The following is a 20,725-nucleotide window of genomic DNA, read 5'->3' as shown; positions in this document are numbered from 1 at the left end:
TGTGTGTGTTTAGGTCCTCCTCTCAGGCCTGCTTTTCCTAATACGTCCATGCAGTGCTCGCCGGAGAGCGGCGTGCAGCAGCACAAAGATCAGGGCTATTCTTGTGCTGCTTGCCTGCCCAGTGCTGATAGGAAAGGATTAATGAGGCGGGGCACTCATCACTTGTAATTAGAAACAACGCTAAAAACTATTTTTGTGCCGGTTCCTATGGAGAGATCTTGACCCCTCGGCCAGCGCCCCTACACCTCTTCGCCGCTAGCCATGAGGTACTAGACGCCTGCAAAGTCAGAGTAAATATAGGCCTATAACTCCTGCAGCTATGTGACACATGGTTCAATGGAGGGGAGCACAGATAATTCACAACTCTGGCTGTGTACGCCACTGGATGCTCAAATGTCAAGAGGCTGATAGAGACTATCTCTTAAAATACACACTGTAAGGTGTGTTTGTTGTTATTGATCCCAATAATCAGGGAGCCCCTGAGCTTCTGTCGTTTTCTGGCTTCGATTGTATTGTGGGGATGAAATCTTTATCTCTCAATCTGTTGTTTCTTGTTTTGATATCAGGTTTTCACACACATGTTTTAATGCCTCTTGTATAGCTGAATTAGTTACTTGATTAACTGATTAGTTGATAGTCTGAACTTATTGTTTAATTCATTTCTCAGGCTAACATTTGCTCATTCCAGCTCATTGCTCATTCAAATGTGGCGTTTTTTTTGCTTTTCTCTGTTTTGTATCATTGTTAGTTGAATATCTTTGTGGTTTGGGCCGTTGGTCGATGTCACCTTTAGCTCTCCAGTTGAAACTTTTCATTATTTTATGACTTTATGTAGATTAACTTAATGATTAATCTAAGAAAAAAATAGATTACTCGATAATGACAATAATTGTTAGTTGCAGCCCTTGTTTCTTGCTTAAAATTTAAACCTACTGGATATATTTAAAACATTTTGGCCACTCAGAGGCAGCTGAAACAGGTTGTGAACACATTTGATTCGTTGTTAATGTTAAAATATTGCTTATCGCAGCTTTAAACATTTAAATACAACATGAGACAATTTACGTTTTTACCAAGTAAAACATCTTCACAGTGTGTCAGATACACACATCTACTTAGTGGCCAAAGAAATGAGTTCCTCCACGTAGGAAGAAAAAGGGAGAAAATAAACCTCCAGGACGCCAAACCAAACTTGAAGCCTCCCTCTTTATTTCAAAGCTCACAAGTAGGGATTACAAAATTACAGTGCTTCAATTGCAACAGTTCAAGGAGTAGTAGGAGGGAGTAGGAGAAGAGTAGGAGAGATGACAGACGAGTTGAGGAATCTGAGCAAGTCATGCAAAAAGGTGTGGGAGAAGGCCTCCGTTATAATAGCACCCTTTGTGGAAAAAAATAAATCCATCTGTCCGTAGGTCAGTGCAAAAATAGTAATGAATATATGCATACAAAGAAAATAGATATATATATTTGTATTTTTATATACTGTATATACTTGACCGTTGACTATAGACCCAAAGAAAAATACAGAGACTTGTAGAGCAAAGCCCGTTTCCACCGGAGCATGTGAGCCCAAAGCAGGGACTCTTAAAAGTTGAGTCGTAAAGAGTGCACATCAAATATGACAGTTTGATATTGTTCTAATACAGAACCTTGTTTCCAAATATAAGGGAACAGACCCAGAAGCCTCTTGGAGCTGTCAATCAGACTATGTAGAAAGAGCAGTGTGGGAAAGATGGACAGCACCATAATTTCTGTGAGTGTCCCTCACAGACAAGGAGCACACAGCATGCTTCGTTTTCCAACCAGAGAGAAATGTACAGTACGACGGTTACATTGTTCATTCAGATAGATCATTACATACAAAAGCCATGTGCCGCTGCGGTTTTAGGAACCAGCAAATGGGACAAAAAGGTTAGTTACTCTTAAACAACATTGGCTCAGATGCTACGCTCTCTTTTTCCTTTTTATTTTTTTCTCAAATGGTAATTACTGAATATAAATGTGCAAGCTACAAATGTGTGGTAAGTGGGTATTACATACCTTTTTATCCTATTCAAATATATTGTGGAGCACCAGTAGACGCCAGTGACAAATGCAACAAAAATACGAAGTGGGGACATGTCGCCACTCAAACGTTTTTTTTGTATTTGTTTTAGAACTTCTTTGTCGATAAGTAACAAGTAAAAAAACTCACTTCAATCTGAGGCTGCAAACGGTTATTCATGCTCAGAATGTCCACAGAGACCTCACAAAACCATTTTATGATCGTCGGGTAAAGAAACCACCTGTTACAATTTCATTTGCATAGCATGGATTTTCACATGAGGGATTTTTAAAATCATTGTTGTGAACGTTGATGTAAGCCTTACAGAGTGTGTTTGTATTCACTACGCTATGATAACTTCTTGCATTCTCCTTCATCTTGCTGACAGTGATGTGATCATTCTCCATATGTCTGGGTTCAGATGCACTTTTGAAGATAAGGTGTATTGCAAAATAGCTTTGACAGTGATATTGCTAGCCCTGTGCTTCATTGTATGTCTTTGTTTGCATGCAAACAATGGAGAGCTGAACAGAAACCAGTACAGCGATCATAAACTGAACAAAAACCATAAGGAAGCTGCTCAAGTCAGCGTCGTAAAATACCGGATGGAACTGCTTGTTTTTTTAATCTGAATTCCATGTTTAAACTTTAGTTGAAGGACTACATGCTTTTTTGTGTTGAGAACTTGAACGCCCCTTGAGGTTCATCAAATCAAAACCAATTAGCTCAACAATGTGTGATTTTTCCTCAAAATTTAGATCAGTGTTTAAATGCTCAGTTTTTACATAGGAAGGCACACAGTCATATCAACAAGACAATGTCTTTATACTGTGTGCTAAGTGTTAGACAGGTGGGTGAAAATGCATGCATCCCACCTGGTTTCTTTAAGAAGTTTTTTTTTTTTTATAGTTCTTTTCATAATTTCCACTTAAACCATCAAATGTGTAAAAACTGACCAGGCTGAAATGCTAAATTTTGATTCTGTTCAGCAACAATGCAAACATTTGCAGTTTGGATCAGAATGAAGGCAAAGTGGTACTCGCAAAGTTGAGTTTTTTTGTTTTAGCCTTTCTCTTCATATCTATCCACATAAGTCGAAGATGAATATATTCAGGTGCAGCGGGATGAGGGTAAACTTTGTGTGCGTGCATGTTCTCTTAACAACACTACTATTCAGTGCGGAGTTGATTTACAATTCACGGTGGTGTACAGAACTCAAATGCCATCACAAGATCAGAGTTTCATAACAAGTATTTTTTACCTCAAGGCTCCTGAATGCAATTTTCTGAAATTCTGCATATTAATCAGGAATAGCAAATAGAAATCATCATGTTACACAGAGACCAAGAGGAGCAGGTCGCTGTCTTGGTGTTAAAATGTGACTTTGTTGTGTTCTGCATCCTTCTGCACGTGATGGTGTACCATGCGCAGGCCCAGTGGTGACACATGAATTAAGGCATTGATAGAGGCACTAGAACAGCACGTGACAGCAGCGCTCGCCTATGCAAGGCAGGAGAGCTCACTTAACTGTAGCTTAGTGTCAGCGACAGGGAGTTGCAAAAGATTAGACAGGGGTCACACTGCTCTACTGTACCACCACCATCACACTACACTGCAACCCACGGGGGGGAATTGAATGTTTGTTTGAAGTCTGTACCTCAGCTCTGCTACCTTACAATGGACTGAATCATAGCTCAAAATTTAGGACATTAACAAATACAAATAGCTACATCAGGACTCAGTAGAGTTTGTTACAACTGAGCTGGCTCATGGATGAATGGGAGCAAAAAGAACAGAGGAGACAATAGAAGCAGGCAGTGAAATTCCTCTGTTCTGTTACATTAAACATCACCAGTAGCCCTGTTTTACAATATTCACTCATGATTTCAAAGTGTCGTTTCCTCTGCCAGCAGCCATGCATAAAAAGACCTTATGGCTGTCTGGTAAATATAATATATATATATTTTAATATATATATATATATATATTGCTAAAATATGCATATGTGGATATAGGAATGCCAAAACAAAGATACTGAAGCAAACATACAGAATATGAATTTGTGGTTCTGATGACTGACATAAATCCACAAGCTGCTCTAAAAAAAAAAAAAGCCAATTTTTTTCTCTCTGCGCCAAATGTTACAACATAACTGTATGCACCATAAACATAAACGTATAGAACTGAACAACAGTAATTACATTAACATCAAAATCGTATTTCAGCAAAGAGCTGGAAATGTTTCATCATCATTACCGATATATACACGTAAGGTCAATGTCTCAGTTGCATTCCACTCTGACATTATTGCACAGTAAGCCGCTCTGGGCTCATCATGGTCACCCCCATAAACCCCTGTATAAAAATAGAACAACAACATTAACACACCAAACAAGTCTTCATCTTTATTTATTTTTTTGACAGGCACTGCCATAGCCGACCACGCCTGAGTTTGCAAACAGAAACTGTGTGCCACAGTGTGAGCTTTAAGAAGTTCTCTTGTCAGTAATTGCCCCTAAGCATAAGAATATCTTTTCCAAACCGATTTTCTTTTCCTTTGTATTTGCTCCTCTGCAATCACAAATGGAAAGCTTCCCACTGACCGCTTCCCCTCACTATCTCTATCTCTAACTCGTCTTCTCCTCCGGGACTTTGGCCAGGTCCAAACAGTAGGGATTTTTTGGCATTTCTCTCCACCACTGACCCAGAGCTTTGGCATTCCAGAGACTGAGCTGAGCATTAGGAGATTTAAGAAGAATACAGCGGCTGTCACACTCCAAACCGGCTCATAGAGCAAGTCTCTCTTGAAAAAGTAGTGAGAGTGAGTGCAAGTGTGAGCGTTGAGTCGTGTGGGTTCGTTTAGACGACGGTTTCCACACCAATCAGCTTTGGTGTAAGGATTCGTGGCGTTATTCCATTGTTGAGGTCCTCCTCAAACTCCAACAGCTGGCCCATGAAGTTGAGGTTTGGGGAGATGATGGGCCTCCTGGTTTTGACAAACTTGTAGGCGTCTGTCATGGTCATCCAGGTGTGCTTCATCAGGTAGGCGATCACGATGGTGGCTGAACGAGACACGCCTGCCTGGCAGTGGATCAGAAGGCCCAAACCTGCTTGATGTGCTTCCTCTGCAGAGAGAAACATGGAAACAGTTAAACAATTTATAATAAATGCTTTGTTTCCTCAGGGGAAGTTCAGTTATCACACATGATGAGATATTACAACTTCCTTTGTGACCAAGATTCTAGACAAAGAGATTGGGAAATACTGTGCTATGCTTACACATCTGTGGTGAAAACATTCAAAGTTTTCATACCGATGAATTCAAACGCCTCCTCAAAGTACTGGCGCAGGTTCTGCTTGTTGCTGTCTGTGGCGGGCAGGCGCTTGTAGATGAAGAGGCCCGTGTCGTAGTGGAAGAGCGGCAGGTGGGTGGTCACGTTTAGGATGTAGCCGATGTTGTAGCGCTGCAGCAGGTGGATGTCCTGAGCGTCGTGCTCATTCCCCAGATATAGGAAGGGCAGGATTGGTGTCAGCTCTGCGTTCTCTATGTCCGGGGTGGAGGGCAGGGAATGAGGTAGCGACCCCGTCAGGCCAGCAGCAGCACCAGTGTCCATGCCCTCGTGAAGGTGCAGCGAGTGCTCGCACAGGTTCTCATGGCTCTGCCTGAAACAGCTAAGGCCTCCTGTGAACACAGTCACAAAGATTGGGATGTAAGCTCAATAATGCAGCGCTGCTTGGTTGACAGGGTAAAAAGGAATTGAAATTATTTAGCATAAAATGAATGAAACGGCCAAACGTTTGTTATTTTTTGTTTTATTTTTCGTGATTGCAAAGTGGAATTGTTAGTCTCCGTGGATAGAGCATGAAGCGTACACTGCCAGGGTTAAGGGTTCAATTCCCACTGGAGGCCTTCATGCTAAAAATACATGCACTCATGCTTCTGTGCACCACATGGCACACGTTTTGACTGAGTAGGGCAAGTAAGCTTTCCATACATGTCTGATAAAAGCAGCGGCAATTGGCTTTAACGACCTTTGAAGCACTTGACATGACATAAATCTCCAATTAGCAGACTGCACTGTTGGATTGAGTTGTAATTGAAATGTTGACATTTGGGTTTTAAACTAACATAAAGCGATTGGCGGTGTTTCCATTTGCAACAACTATTTTTAAGAAAGAGAGAAATGGCCAAAAATAGCAACAGGCAATAGCAACAGGTTCCACCAGCTAAACCTCATAAGAAATCCCCCTCATTAATCTGCAGGTAAATAGATGTACTAAATGTTAAAATAGATATATACTTCTCACTGGACATCTGCATTCTCCAAATAACTGGTTTGCACCTGTTACCAGTGACGCCATCGGCCAACGTTTTGTGGGGAAGGGTGTAAAGTGTCAGACTCACACACACACAACACACACACACACACACACACACACCACACACACACACACAACAGTGTCACTTCATGTATTGTTCACATTGCAAGATCATCATGCCATGTGAGGTCATCACCATCACACAACTTCCCCCCTTAGGTGACCGGGCAGGTGGGTTCACCATAAAACAAAAGAAGCCGGTGATAACTACACTATTGCAAATAAAAAAGGGGAAGTCTTTACTGGCCCTCTGAGGGGGGGGGGGGGGATTTCCACTGATATAGATATTTTTCTTAAGACAGAGCAGTATTAATAAAGACCATTTTAGAGCCATTAAAAAACCCTCGTCTGAATTAAACATCTACAATGTTTCATAAAACCATATGCTTCTTACAATACGATGTCTTGTGCACACATTAACTTTTGTTCTGAATGCCACTGAGTAATAAGTTAAATGAGATTTCTGATAATCACATTTCACTAGACTGCTTTTTTTCTTCATTTTTACGGCTAATTGGAGGATTTTCACTTTATTTAAAGCAGCATTAAATATTAAATAGATTTTTGGCACTTGGAGGCAGTAAACATTCACAGAATATCACCCAATTGGTCATCAGTCTATCAGTCTGATGGTGATTTAGCCTCTAGGGGCTACGGACAATATTTCGGGGATTCCAGTGTAGCTGGTGTGGCCAAGACTTCTCTCTCTTCCGTTCACCAGGTACGATAAGCAAATTAAGATGCGAGAATGGAGTAGGAGCTCAGAGACATCTCTATAAACAGATATCTGCAGATGAATGCATTTTAAAAAGCATCTTCATCAGATGATAGCCAATAGGTTCTCCACACGGACTTTCGCTGCATGCGACCAAAGCCTGCAGATTCTGCATTAATTTGCAGAATCAGTTTGTAGAAATTATTTATAACCTTGAATGTTGTTTTTTGTAGCAGACAGAGTAACATTAGCATTTATTTGTTGAACAATGTCCAATATATGTCACTCTCTTTTAGCTCTGTTTTGGTCTCCACTCTCCCCCGACTTCTGACGGAAATAATTTGCCGTTTAGCTGCTCCACTATGTTCAACAGCTAAACGCTTTGTAGTGCATTGCTTTAAATAGAAAATGCAAAAAACAATGCATTTTGGGTAGCCACACAGTGAAGTTTCTATCTCCAAACGGTACTGTACTTTGTCTTTTATTTTCAGGTCAAACTCAGCTGATGAATAAGACCATTTCAAATTAAACTGAGAATTACCAAAATTCCAGAAACAGCACATTGCTGTGAGATGAAAATCTCTTGAGTGTGACCATCTGTCATTAACGTCTGACTAAACTCAAAGAGGAAAACATGAAAACTGTTCATCACTTTCATAAACCACAGGCCCAGTCCCTGCTTAGAAATGTCTTGCAAAGGTCTCTCACACCAGACCTGCTGTTTCCAATGCTAACCCTAAACCTTCCGACACTACTGATATGTTGTTTATGGCAGTTCTGACAGATTAAACGTAAACAATTACTGCAGCTATTACTACGGAAGATTTCGTGTTTCCAGTGCAGCAGAGTGTCAACCAACAACCGTATTACAGTAAATCATGACTAAGACTATGTCAATAACTGAGCATATAATGGAGTAAATTATTCAGCTGCATTCATACAAGCTAGTTCCAAATATGTCACTATTACTACTGCTTGTAATAATAATTATAATTAGTTATAATGGAGCCAAGACTCTTCTAGCTTTACAAATGTATAGATCCAAAGTATTTGATTATACAGGCTACAATAAAACATGTAAGGGGACACATGGAAGATACTGGCCATTCCTGATTAAAAAGGACTTGTAGATAAAAGTCAGGTTGATTCCTCAGCAGAGAGAAAGTCTTGCATTTTGCAAGAATTAAACCAGGGGAAGAAAGAGCAAGACAGCCTTCCTGTTCCTCCCACTGAGGCGAGCTTCACATAGACACCAATGCAGGATGAGAGACTGGAGAGTAGCCTTGTCCATCACAGCACACCGGAGGACAAGAGGAGGAGGAGAAGAAGAAGAAGAAGAAGAAGAAGTCAAGGTGCTGTGATCTTACGGCTAGACGTTGACTGAGGCATTCAGGAAACACTCACAGCACAGCCCCCAACACAACATACTGCTCCAGCTTCAAACACACACCAAATATATAAAAAAAAAAAAACTAGGGACTGCTATCTCAATAGGCTGCCTTATTTACTGACAGCTGCTTCTCACTTCCTGCAAAATACTTAATGAGTGTCATATAGAATGCTGGTGAAGAGCGCATGCATATGTTTATGTATGAGGGGGATTTAGACAGCGTGCATAAGCTGTTGTATGAGGTAACTGCTGTAATACTGTACAAAGCTCACATGATGATAAAACTACAACCAGTGTATTTACAGGCAACATCAGCTGACCAAAACAATAAAGGTCAACGTTTAACAAGCTTTACACACACACACACACTCTAAACATTAGTTTTATATCAGTTTAAATTGCCACTAACCTTGTACCAGTTCTAAATTGGACATTCCGTTCAGATGACATATACATACACATACATATTATAGTCTGATGCTAGAAAGTCTTATTCCCCCCCACCCTCACCCACTCAGGTGTTACCTTTGAGAATGAAAGGGTCCTTGCCCTCCGTCCTCAGTGACTCCAGCACCACATGCAGTGGCTGGGAGAATGTCAGGCGGTTGGGGTCCATGGTGCTCTCATCATAAACCACAATCTCTTTGGAGAAGATGCCCTTATAAGAGTCCTTGCCCTCGCGGCAGGAGATGAGGTCTAGCACAGTGATCTTGCCCTGCTGCAGCCGCCGCCGGCTGATCTTGTCAGAGCAGTTGATGTGCACGGCCCCCCGGATGTGGCTCTTGTTGTACTCCATGAAGGGCCGGCAGTCGATGATGACCGGCACGGGGCCTATGGGGTGTCCCATGGGGCAGCATGTCATCCGCCTGGCCAGCTCATTGGGATGGATGACCCTCACGGCTGACAGGGCCTTTGGGGTACCCGGGGTGAGACTGGGGGCACTTAATGCTTCATGGTTGCTGACCATTGCAGTGGGGGGCCCGGCATAGCTGAGGTTGGGGCTGCTGGCGCTCACCTGGCTGTGGTTGAGGCTCTGGCTGTCCTTCTCATAGGTAGTCACTGAGCAGCAGCTGGCACTGCTGCATCCACACGACAATGAGCGCGTGGAGCCCTTGGATGAGGGCATATACGTTACAAGATTGGCCGTCGCCCGGATCTTCACCACAGTGGTGCTGATGACTGTTGTGTTGCTGCTGCTGGTGGATATGGAGTCCAGGTAGCTGGTGTCCAGGCGCAGTTGGAGTTCCTGAGGTCGGATCGGCCTTGGCAGCGCCACCACAATTCTGTCGTCAAGAGGAGATGGAGGCATGGAGAGGCCGAGGGCTGGACGTTTACGTAGAAGTCAACAAGCCGCTCTGTGGGGATAGAGATGAGTCAAAACGTGAGACAAAGAAGACAATCTTTGGTTCAATGAATCCTGCATCCACTGATTCAGACCAACGCTGTGAATGAAGGAGCAAGAGTGCGCACAGGTCGACCTCCTGTCGGTTTGATCAACATGCAAACTTAAAAAACGGCCGCTGAAACCAAATATTAGTAGTGTCATCAACACCTGCAGGGCAACACCCAACTTGGTGGGAAAATTAAGGCTGACAGACTGGCCACTAATAATAAACCGTGAAATCAAAGTCTGGTGTAGGCTAACTGAATCACTTTGAGTGTAATTAATATGAATCATCCTCCAGATACTGTACTTGTGTGTGTCTCTGTGTGATGTTGAATTTTTCATCACAATGCTGGTCTCTCTGATCCAAAGCTTTTATACTAAGAGAGAGAGAAAAAAAAAGATAAAATACTGCATCAGGGCTACGCCGCAGTTTGGTCTCTCCCCCAACTGGAAAAGTCGGGTTGAAAAAAAAAAAGAAGGTTGGCAATTCCTTTTGATCACCAGCCTGAGCATAAAAGCATGTCATCCCGGCATATTATGTAAAGACACCCGCCGAGCACCGCCTGTCCCGGCCATTGCCGTCCTTTTTAAGCACGGTGCAGGTTCAGCAAAAGCAGAAATCATTCATGGCCAAATTCATTGAAGAAACCGGCATGAGAACGTGCCGAGAATGTGATATGGCTTTCAGGACGAGACGAACTAATCACATGAGCTGAACACTGGAGGAATTTCAATTTCACACAGCCGTATTAAATAAACCTACAAAAAAAAAAAATAATTCGATGTTTGCAAGGTAGGAATTATAACTTTTGTCGCAATGGTGGAATGTAATTAAGATAACAGCTGTAATAAAACACTTAATTTATCATTAATTAATTAATCATTTAAATAATAATATACCAATAATAAAACCCCTAACCAACCCGAAATGGTTGAAGCAATTTGATATTCCTGTTCATTATTTATAGAATGAAAGCTCTACGACTGTGTATTTCAACAACAACTTGTACCTTGGACACTAATTCCCAAACTTGCCTTGTATTTCTGCTTACCGGTGTGTGTCGCGGTGCACTGTAGACGGATTTATTATCTCCGCTTGCTGACTACGTTGCCTCCATTCAGTTCATCCCAGTGTTGTGGATCGGCAACATTTTTAGTAGCCTACTTTTACCCTGCTCCCCCAGAAATATTATTGAAGGAAGTCTACCAGCCTACAGAAGTTGCGCAGCGGGATTGACGGGAGTGTGAGCCAATGCGCGGCTACATTAATATTAAATTGTAGTCCTTTTGTACAGTGAGGACCGGCCCAGTGATGGGAGGGATTTGGCCGCGATGTCTGCTTCTGTGGCTGGGAGGGGAGATGGGGGCGGGGGAGGGGAGGAGGGGAGGGGGGCGCTCGTTTGAACTGCCTTGAACAAGCAAGGATGATGTCACTGGCAGCCAATCAAAAGTCTCTCCAGGAGGCTTGAGGAAGAAGACACGGTGTTTTCATGTGCTGCTCGTAAAATAGAGCTCTATCATAAGAATGTAATCCAAGAATATAATAGAGCTACTGCGTGCTGCAGTGGCAGACGAAATGAAAAGTAAAAGAAATTAGACTTGTAAATAATGTGTTCAATGATGTGTAGGACAATTATACATATACAATTATACATATACCAACAATGTAAAGGTCATGGAAAAAGCAGGTGTGCAAATTAATTTTCAGAATGTCAACACATTGGTAGAAAAAAATGAAGCTGTATGGACAGAGCTGTTTTGATGAAGTACTTATGAAAGTTAATACTTCCCATTAAATTAGCATTGTCAGTTGGTACAGGTGCGCTAAAAGACATAAATCACATGACACTGAAGATATATTTTGACATGTCACAGAAAAAGCACAGGTGTAAATAGGTTCAGGGTCCTATATTGTGCATGCTGTCACATTGCCATGGCTTACTGGGACAACTGAATAGAATGGAGCCATTGTTAATGTTATTAGTAATACCTGTGCTTTTCCTGCTATGACAATGAAATACAATGTATCCCTTGTTCCTTGGTCAACGAGCTACCCTTCCACCAAATTTCATTAAAATCTGTTTTGTTTTTGAGATATGCTGCAAAATAGATGACTAAACAGACCAACTGTGACCTCCCTGGAAGAGGTAATCCATTCATCCATCCATCCATCCGTCTATCTATCTATCTATCTATCTATCTATCTATCTATCTATCTATCTATCTATCTATCTATCTATCTATCTATCTATCTATCTATCTTCATCCGCTTATCCGGTCTTAGGTCACGGGGGCAGCAGCTCCAACAGGGGACCCCAAACTTCCCTTTCCTGAGCTACATCAACCAGCTCCGACTGGGGGATCCCGAGGCGTTCCCAGGCCAGGTTGGAGATATAATCCCTCCACCTAGTCCTGGGTCTTACTCGAGGCCTCCTCCCAGCTGGACTCCTTCACTTGGGGTAAGTACTCATTCCCTACCTGAAGACGGCACTCCATCCGTTTCCTGCTGAGAACTATGGCCTGAGATTTAGAGGTGCTGATCCTCATCCCAGCCACTTCAAACTCGGCTGTGAACCGATCCAGTGAGTGCTGAAGGTCACAGGCTAATGATGCCATCAGGACCACATCATCTGCAAAAAGCAGCAATGCCATCCCTAGCCCACCAAACTGCAACCCTTCCCCACCCCTACTAAGCCTCGATATCCTGTCCATAAATACTACAAACAGGATTGATGACAAAGCGCAGCCCTGGCGGAGGACAACCTTCACCTGGAACAAATCCGACTTACTGCCAAGAACCCGGACACAGCTCTTTCTTTGGTCATATAGAGATTGGAGGGCCCTGAGAAGGGACCTCCTTACCCCATACTCCCGCAGCACCTCCCACAGTATCTCCCAGGGGACCCCTTTTTGAAGAGGGGAACCACCACCCCGGTCTGCCACTCCTTAGGCACTGTCCCAGACCTCCACGCAATGTTGAAGACAGCCCCTCCACACCCAGAGCTTTCAGCATTTCTGGACGGATCTCATTAATCCCTGGGGCTTTGCCACTGTGGAGTTGTTTGACTACCTCAGCGACTTCCAACAGGGAAATTGACAACAATCCCCCATCATCCTCCAGCTCTGCCTCTACCCCAGAGTGCCAATTAGCTGGATTTAGGAGTTCCTCAAAGTTCTCCTTCCACCCCCCTATTAACTTCTCAGTTGAGGTCAACAGCATCCCATCCTTACTGTACACAGCTTGGATGGTTCCCTGCTTCCCCCTCCTGAGGTGGCGAATGGTTTTCCAGAAGTACCTTGGTGCCGACCGAAAGTCCTTCTCCATGTCTTCTCCAAACTTCTCCCACACCCGCTGCTTTGCCTTTTTCACGGCAGAGGCTGTAGCCCTTCGGGCCCGTAAGTACCTTGCAACTGCCTCTGGAGCCCTCTGGGATAACATGTCCCAGAAATACTCTTTCTTCAGTCGGACGGCTTCACCTGACCACCGGTATCCACCATGGTGTTTGTGGGTTACCGACCCTAAGACCACTGCTCCGCACCGCAGTTTCAGCAATGGAAACTTTGAACATTGTCTGCTCAGGTTCAATGCCTCCAGCCTCCACAGGGATGCATGGAAGAGGTAATATAAATTTAAATCAAATTAAATTAAATTACAAGTAACAACATACTTGTCTACCAAAGGCCTACAAAGACTTGTGTTACTGTCGTCACTTAAATATCTCCATGTCCTTTATGTGTTTATTCCCCGTGTTATATATTTTCTCACTTATCTACCGTGGTCAACCTTTTTCAAATGAATCATCTGAAGGCCTGCTAGCTCTGTGCCTTTATAAACAAACTGCCTAACTTAAAGGTTACCCAAACCTGGATGACTAAACCAGTTCTTATTATTCCCAATAAAACAGTTAACTAAATGGAAAGCAAACTGCAATGCCATCATAATGCCGTTTATCCCAATCAGGATTCCTTTAGTTTTCATTGTTCAGGAGGTTTGTACCGGGAGCTGGGCAGCGGTCTCCAAAAAATCAGACAGAAGCTTAAGCCAAGCTTGTTTCTCTGATAACTTAAGATTGAGACTAATTATCCGCAAAAGTCTCCTTCTCTCCAAAACAAATGGAACTGATGATTTAACCTGGTAAAATTACTGAATAAAGCAGTTTCACGATAAAAATCTGTATTTCTCCTACACTTTTTAGCACAGCAAGGGCTGGCTAATGTTTGTTCAGCTTGTTTCTCTGATAACTTAAGATCCTGATGACTAAAATCCTTCACCCGGTTAGGGTTAGCATGCGCAAAAGGAATATGACACCATTGACGACGGCAGAACCGTGGCCTGCAAAAACATTACAAATTTACATTGTTGAAAACATTTGGGGTAATTTAAGTACGCAACCCAACAAAATATATAACATGGGTCTAGTCGTTTTTAGACATTTTAATGTGGAAAATATATGTAATATATCTTTAAGGCAGACAAGACTACAGAAGTGTGTTGCTTCATGTCCTCACACATTTTTATCCATTTAAAACATCAATTGACCTTTCTTTTTAAAGCTCTGAGAGGTACAAAATGGCTCTTTGAAAGAGTAAAGTGCCCAACCTGCCATTACTATAACTGTATTGTAACATAATGAAAGAACAAAAGATCAAAGTGAAGATCTTGCTAGTGTAAGACTACAAAGGTGACCTGTATGCGAGATAGGGAGGTACCATTATTGGTGGTAATAAGTAGGTGTCTTTGGCAGGAGTGCTATTAAACAAGTGCCAAGTTGGCTGACTGCACAGTCCCATGTGACAGGAGGACCCATGTTGCGGTGAAAGGGTCTCACTGGCTTCAAACCCCAAATATAATCTGAGCTCTTTATTTATCCTCTCTGGCAACCTGAAACAATGCAGGGCATGTATTATTGCATCTATTATTAGCCTTCTGTACAGTTATTTATAATGGACACAGCTGATCAAAGCCAATTCAGATTGGACTCCCAGCTTCTCCTGTTTCACTTGTGATGAAGGGTAAATGAACAAGCACCCCCTGCCTTTTGAGGAGACTCAAAGCTTTGGTGGGCTTTTTCATTAAGGACCACAATCTGTATACCACAACCTGTATAGTTTTAAATTATTTTAAATGTCATTGTTACTTCATGTTATTCAAAACATAATTGATCCTTTTGAAGAACAAAAAGAAAAATTTGTTATATTGGCCAGTATACAAAACTTTATTCTTCTACTCTGCTACATTCCAGAGGAAAATATTGTACTTTTCACTGCATTTACAGTATCTGACAGCTGAAGTTACTTTTTAGCTGAAACTATTACACACTAAACATACGACCCGTTTATGTATTGTTGAAGATTTAGCCCAAAGAGGTGAAATCATCCACTATTTCACACAAAAAAAAAACTTTTAAAAAATGAGAGAAAAGTCTAAAGTGAATACACATTGGCATCAGAACTTTTCTTTTTTGTTCCTCTTCAGTTGATCATCCTATGGCCCTTCAGATTTATCTTGTGACCGTTTGGAGGGGCACGATTCCTAGGTTGGGAACCACTAGACCAAACTATCTAATGGTAGTTAAAACTAGCTCCACCTCGACCAGCAGTAAGATGCTGCTTACACATTCAGTATTACCAATATTAAAATGGCCTGTACAATATTACTCACAGTGGACATTTTACAGGAAAGTTACTTTTACTGTTGATACTTATAGTATTTTGCTGATAATACTTCTGAACATTTACTCAAATATATTTAGATTGTAGTATTGGTGTTTTTTAATGATCTGAATACTTCTTCCACCACTGATTTTAAGGAAAATATTAAGTTATGGTTTAGATATTGTGTTACAGTAGTAATGGTTGAACAACTTTGAACAACTTATAAGAGATCTGTCGGGAGTTAAAACACAGGATGAAGCAGGACATGAGCAGTTGTGTAAATTGTGATTTCTGCCTGTGTGGCTGCTTTCATTTGGCCAAAAGTTTGTCAAGCTGACACTAATTAATGTAACAGATTTTGGATCTAATACAAGGCCTAATACGGGGCTTTTTTCAGTACACAGTGAATTAAGGGTTACATCAAATAAGATAAGGTATTACCAAGAACCAAGGGTGCACCATCAAAACTGTGAAAAACGATTTGTTAAACTGGTGTTCTGATCTGGAGTTCGTGGTTATCATGATGACACATTACTGTTGGTGATCATGAACAATTAAGGTTACCTGGAAGCCATGCCGGTTCCTAGAAGCACTTCGTGCTAATTTAACCGTGGATGACAAGATTTCTGAACCAAAACAACATTACATCAACCCCGTCTCCTAGAAATGACGATAACGTTTGCTTTTCTGAATATGTTTTGAGGTAAATGCAATTGCTGCCGGAATTATGTTCATTGGCAACATTGTGGAATAGAGTAGGAAGTGCTATATTTGTGTGCAGCAAGCTAAGTGTTTGGACAAGATTTGGGAGAGATGGTGGGCATAAAAAAGTGTGTGGTTAGGTAGGTTGGGATTACGGACAGATTGGGGTTTTGGCTTTAATATTAATAAAGTGAACAAGTCCTGTTTCATGCTTCAAGTCACTTCATTTTTTCAAAAAACAAAGACCATGTTTATTTCTAACCATAACTAGGTACTTTGAGTACCTCAGCATAAAGGTTTAATTGCTCTGAGTGACATTGTACCATAGACTGTGAAAGCATTGTATGTGCTTTCCATTGAAAATAATTGGGATAATTTCTAAAAGACAGGGTTGCTTTTATGTTTTTGTTATACATATGTTCTCCTTACAAATGTCTGTGAGGTAATGTATTTCCTGTTAGTCCTGTTGATTATTGTATGCTCATTTCCTTTTATTGCTGTTTGCTTTAAAATGAAAAGATGCCAAAGTTACATTATATCAGTAATATCTAAATTCTGTCCTCTTAGGAAACTGGAAGCAGGTGGGTGTTAAACTGTTGCTGCTGATTAAAGGTTTACAGATGTTATATAAGTATAAGTTATTTTTCTTTATTTCGTTTTGAATGCTCGACAGGATGAGAAACCTCACTTTGCAACCATGGTCTCCCTTTTGCGAGATCTTGAACCGTATTGAGCTGACTGTCTTCCTTTTATTAATGTCAGCCCTTGGAAAATATGACCAGAGTGCAGCTTTGTGTATCTGTTTAGAGATCACACACACGATGTATGAGATAATGTCAAACTTTGATGTAAAACGCAGTCAAGTGGGTTTTTTGTTGCTCGGCATGGAAAATATGACGATATCGTGGTGCGGTATTCGCTGGCCCAGATGAAACACCCAAACCACTTCCTGTCTACAGCGAGGTGCAGACTCAATGTCACATTTAGAGCAGCACAAGAAGATCTTAACTTTATGTAGCCTTGGTAACCAGCTGTCATACATATATTCATTTAGCAAATGAACCCTGGAGACAGTGTTTGACTTTCTAATTAGCCAATTTACTAATTGCTGTTTTTAGTTTTTAATATGCAAAAGACTCCCTCTCACTCCCAGTAGCTCATCCCATCTGGCCATTAACTTAATTCTTTTATTCAATGCTGTGGATTTAAGAAATGGACAAATGTTGCTACTGATGGTTTCTAAGAGGGAATGGCACAGATGGTCCTACTGCAGACTTAACAGCTTGAAAAGCAACATGTCCAGCGATGGCAAGGAGGGACACTGCCAAAGATTCAACAGCCTGTCGACCTATGCTCCTTTACTTTCTGCATATTTATCAGCTTCCAGTCTGTTAGTCTGTAACAAAACACAACACCGCTTAAAACGTGTCTAACCTATTGAAACTTGCTGGGCTGCTCTTACTGGCATTTTAAAGCATTGTCATTATCTTCATTAGGCGATTTAATTGAAATAGAAGGATCTTAACAGACTGACTGACACAGCATTCCAAAATAACATTCTGTTCATCATTAATGCTGGGGCTGTGTGACTATCATTGGTTTCAGAGCCCCCCAAAAAAACTGTCAGCCCAGTCTGTCGATGCATTATGGTTCCTCCCTCTGAAATACTGTCACAGAATGACTGCATGTCTTTGTTTAGTTTTTGATTTATTGGATAAAAAGTTTTTTTTTATGTCCAACCGCAAGTAAAAAAACACGAGTTTCAGAAGGTATTTTAGGTTTGAAACATTGCATGGTGTGTAAACTCCCTAAAATACTCCATAATATCAAAAGATCAGATAACATCGATGCCTCTACCCAACATGTAAATTGGCAAACACATGGTAGCATTCATCTCCACACAGAGAAATCAAAATTAGTCACCAGTACACCGACAAACTGTATGAAATTAGATTTAATCATGTTAAAATGTGTCTGAAATGTTTAAAGCAAGAGAGAGCTTACTTTTCAAGTCATATTCAGATACTGGACTACAGGGCACTAAGGAACAACTACTAATTAACATTTAAATTACATTAATAAGGCAATTATTCAAACATTTTAACCTTTAGTTAACAAAGCGAGCGTCATTCAGATTACTTTTTTCAAAAGTGTCTTGGCCAAGATAGTAGATAAGAAAAGGGAGTTACAGGTAAACAATATAAACCAAAATACAAAATATGCCACAAAATCAGAATTAAACGGAAAAAAACACTCGTTTTTAATGTTATCACTCCATTAAATGGGCGTTATCAGTGGTTATCAGGCTCATAGATATGGGTTAGAAGGGCCCGGCTACACATATTAGTAGGTTCAGAAGGCCGTTATCACATGGTGCTGTGCCATTAGCTAGCTACAAAAGAAACATGACTCACATAAACCACGTAATTTAAAAAAGACTTTTCCTGTGTTCTTGTGTTTGTTTGACCTATCTCCAAACCCTCATTTTGGTTCATACACATGCATTACTTCCTCTCAGGATTTCATTTCACCTGACATTTTAACATTACATTAATGTCAAATGATACTTCACTCAGCAATCACGCTTAAATCGACACTTCCACTTCCTTCAGCACTGCCATTTCAACTTCTTTCAGTCATTGTGTTTCTATTACTGCCACTTCAACTGCAACGTCCACTGTTTCAGTTCCAACTCACTCTTCAACTGACATTTCAACTATTTTCAAGGATACACTTCAACTGACACTTGGCCTCAGGTCGTCACAACATTGTTTAAAAGGATTTAAAAAAATCAAGAATAACATTTCTAACACAAATTCTGAAAAAGATTACCTCCTATAAACAAGCTAAACAACACCTCAAAACAAACCAAGAGCTGTCTGAAATCCCCCCTCCCCCCCCTCCCCGAAAAAATATATAATTAAACATCAATGTATTACTACTACAATGTGTTAAGAAGGAAACAATATTAATAGCAATACATTTTTAAGACATTTCATCATGTGATATCCACCTCCTCCAAAACCATCTCATGGCCCTCAGGGGAGTTCCAACTGAAGGCTGAGAACTACTGAAATCAGCTGATGATTGTAGCCAGTGAAAATAAAAATAAAAAAAGTAATCTGCTAAAAGGACAAATGTCTCCTTCAAGTGTTGCCTGTGCGAGCAGGCCAGAGGCTGTGACGGATTACCGGGAGAAGTATAGTTTACACCTAACAATAACAGCTACATCACTGAACTCATAACAACCCTATTTTCTTCAGAGTTGGGCCAGTCTGCTCAGTATTATTCATGCAAGTTGGCATGTCCCTTTGCCTGAGGCGGGTTGAGTCATCCTCACGGTCACTTAGCAACTACCAAATATTGTTTAGATAACGGTTAAACATTTTAAATATTCGCTCTCACTTGCTCACGTAAATACTCACGCTCAAAGTGCATAAAGTCAGTGATGATGCGTCACTATTCTCTGTAGTGCAGGATATGTACGTACTGTGACAGTTTGTGTTTTTGCAATTTTGGTTTACCTCATGCTCTGATAAAATCTGAGATAATGATCTCAATAATAGCAAATATTGTCATTCTCCCTGCAGTGGGAGCCCAATTTAATTTTGACCTTATCCCAGAATGGAAGCATATCATACACATGGATGGATTTACTCGACTGAGGGTATTAGATGATGTCTTTGGATATTTATACCCATCGCCCACAGAAAGTGTCTGTTTATGAAACGTCTTCTTCGAGATTATAAACCAAACTTCTCCGCGTTGACCCTTGAGTGGAGCAACTTATCAGAAATCCTCGCTGCTCTCAACCTTTTGAGGCAAACACAGGGATTACACAATATAAATAACAATGACTCTCTCCGCACCCGTTGCTAATCAAGTCTAAATAGCAACTGTTTCTAGGACGGGGGGTCACCTGCTGCATGGCTGTGTGGGAGCCAGGGCCTTTTAGCTCTGCGGGGCTGTCCCACGGGGGGGCTGGGGTTTAGCCTCTGTTGGCAGCTGCCTCCATGCTTTAGCATTGGACTGCTCTGGACTTTAACTGCAATAATAATAATTTTAATTAATGAGAGACAATGTATAGCAACTCAGGAATGACAGAACACAGTTATTTGGCTTTGTTTAAATGAGAAACTATGTGATTATGTGTCTAATACTGTTTATACTAATTTCTTAGTCTCCCTACATTATTCCACACAAGCTGTTGCAACTGTCAGAAATGTAAAACGTATTTTTTTCCTGTATCACAGAGGATGCTTTCAGAAGAAAAAAAGAATAGCAAATTTAAAACCTTTTGTGAATCCGCTGTTGAATAATAGATGTGATCACTTATTCGGTGAATAATAAACAAATATTTAACTAGAGCTAACAACGGCAATTAAAGGCTCACCTTTTGCTATTCTCCTGCTACATGTGAAAATGAATTTGCATGCATTGGAATTTCCTCCT

At 41.1% G+C, this 20,725-nt stretch overlaps 1 protein-coding gene across 4 annotated transcripts; it reads right to left on the bottom strand.

Moving 5' to 3' along the window:
* Positions 1-1,187: 1,187 nt before the first annotated feature.
* Positions 1,188-20,296, bottom strand: dusp10 (dual specificity phosphatase 10). Of its 4 annotated transcripts, none has more exons than XM_032543116.1 (4): positions 19,699-20,296; positions 9,055-9,884; positions 5,358-5,726; positions 1,188-5,169 (listed from the first exon to the last, which is right to left on the bottom strand). In XM_032543116.1, exons 2-4 carry the CDS (start codon positions 9,836-9,838, stop codon positions 4,904-4,906), a joined length of 1,419 nt encoding a protein of 472 aa, XP_032399007.1. In that variant the 5' UTR covers positions 9,839-9,884; positions 19,699-20,296; the 3' UTR covers positions 1,188-4,903. The 4 variants fall into 4 exon arrangements, with proteins under 4 accessions (XP_032399007.1, XP_032399008.1, XP_032399006.1 ...); XM_032543117.1 differs by lacking the exon at positions 19,699-20,296 and adding an exon at positions 10,969-11,235 and having other exon boundaries at positions 5,324-5,726; XM_032543115.1 differs by lacking the exon at positions 19,699-20,296 and adding an exon at positions 10,952-11,231.
* Positions 20,297-20,725: the final 429 nt, after the last annotated feature.

This window comes from Etheostoma spectabile, chromosome 18, assembly GCF_008692095.1.
Source record: "Etheostoma spectabile isolate EspeVRDwgs_2016 chromosome 18, UIUC_Espe_1.0, whole genome shotgun sequence".
Taxonomy (NCBI): domain Eukaryota; kingdom Metazoa; phylum Chordata; class Actinopteri; order Perciformes; family Percidae; genus Etheostoma; species Etheostoma spectabile.
Note: the sequence above shows the minus strand (reverse complement) of the source record. Positions and strands in the feature narration are given on the sequence as shown.

Coding starts and splice junctions, on each gene's coding strand:
- dusp10 (XM_032543116.1), bottom strand. CDS start 9,838: ATGCCTCCATCTCCTCTTGACGACAGAATTGTGGTGGCGCTGCCAAGG. Junction 5,727..9,054: donor GGACCCTTTCATTCTCAAAG/GTAACACCTGAG, acceptor CTGTGTTCACAG/GAGGCCTTAGCTGTTTCAGG. Junction 5,170..5,357: donor GGAGGCGTTTGAATTCATCG/GTATGAAAACTT, acceptor TTCTCTCTGCAG/AGGAAGCACATCAAGCAGGT.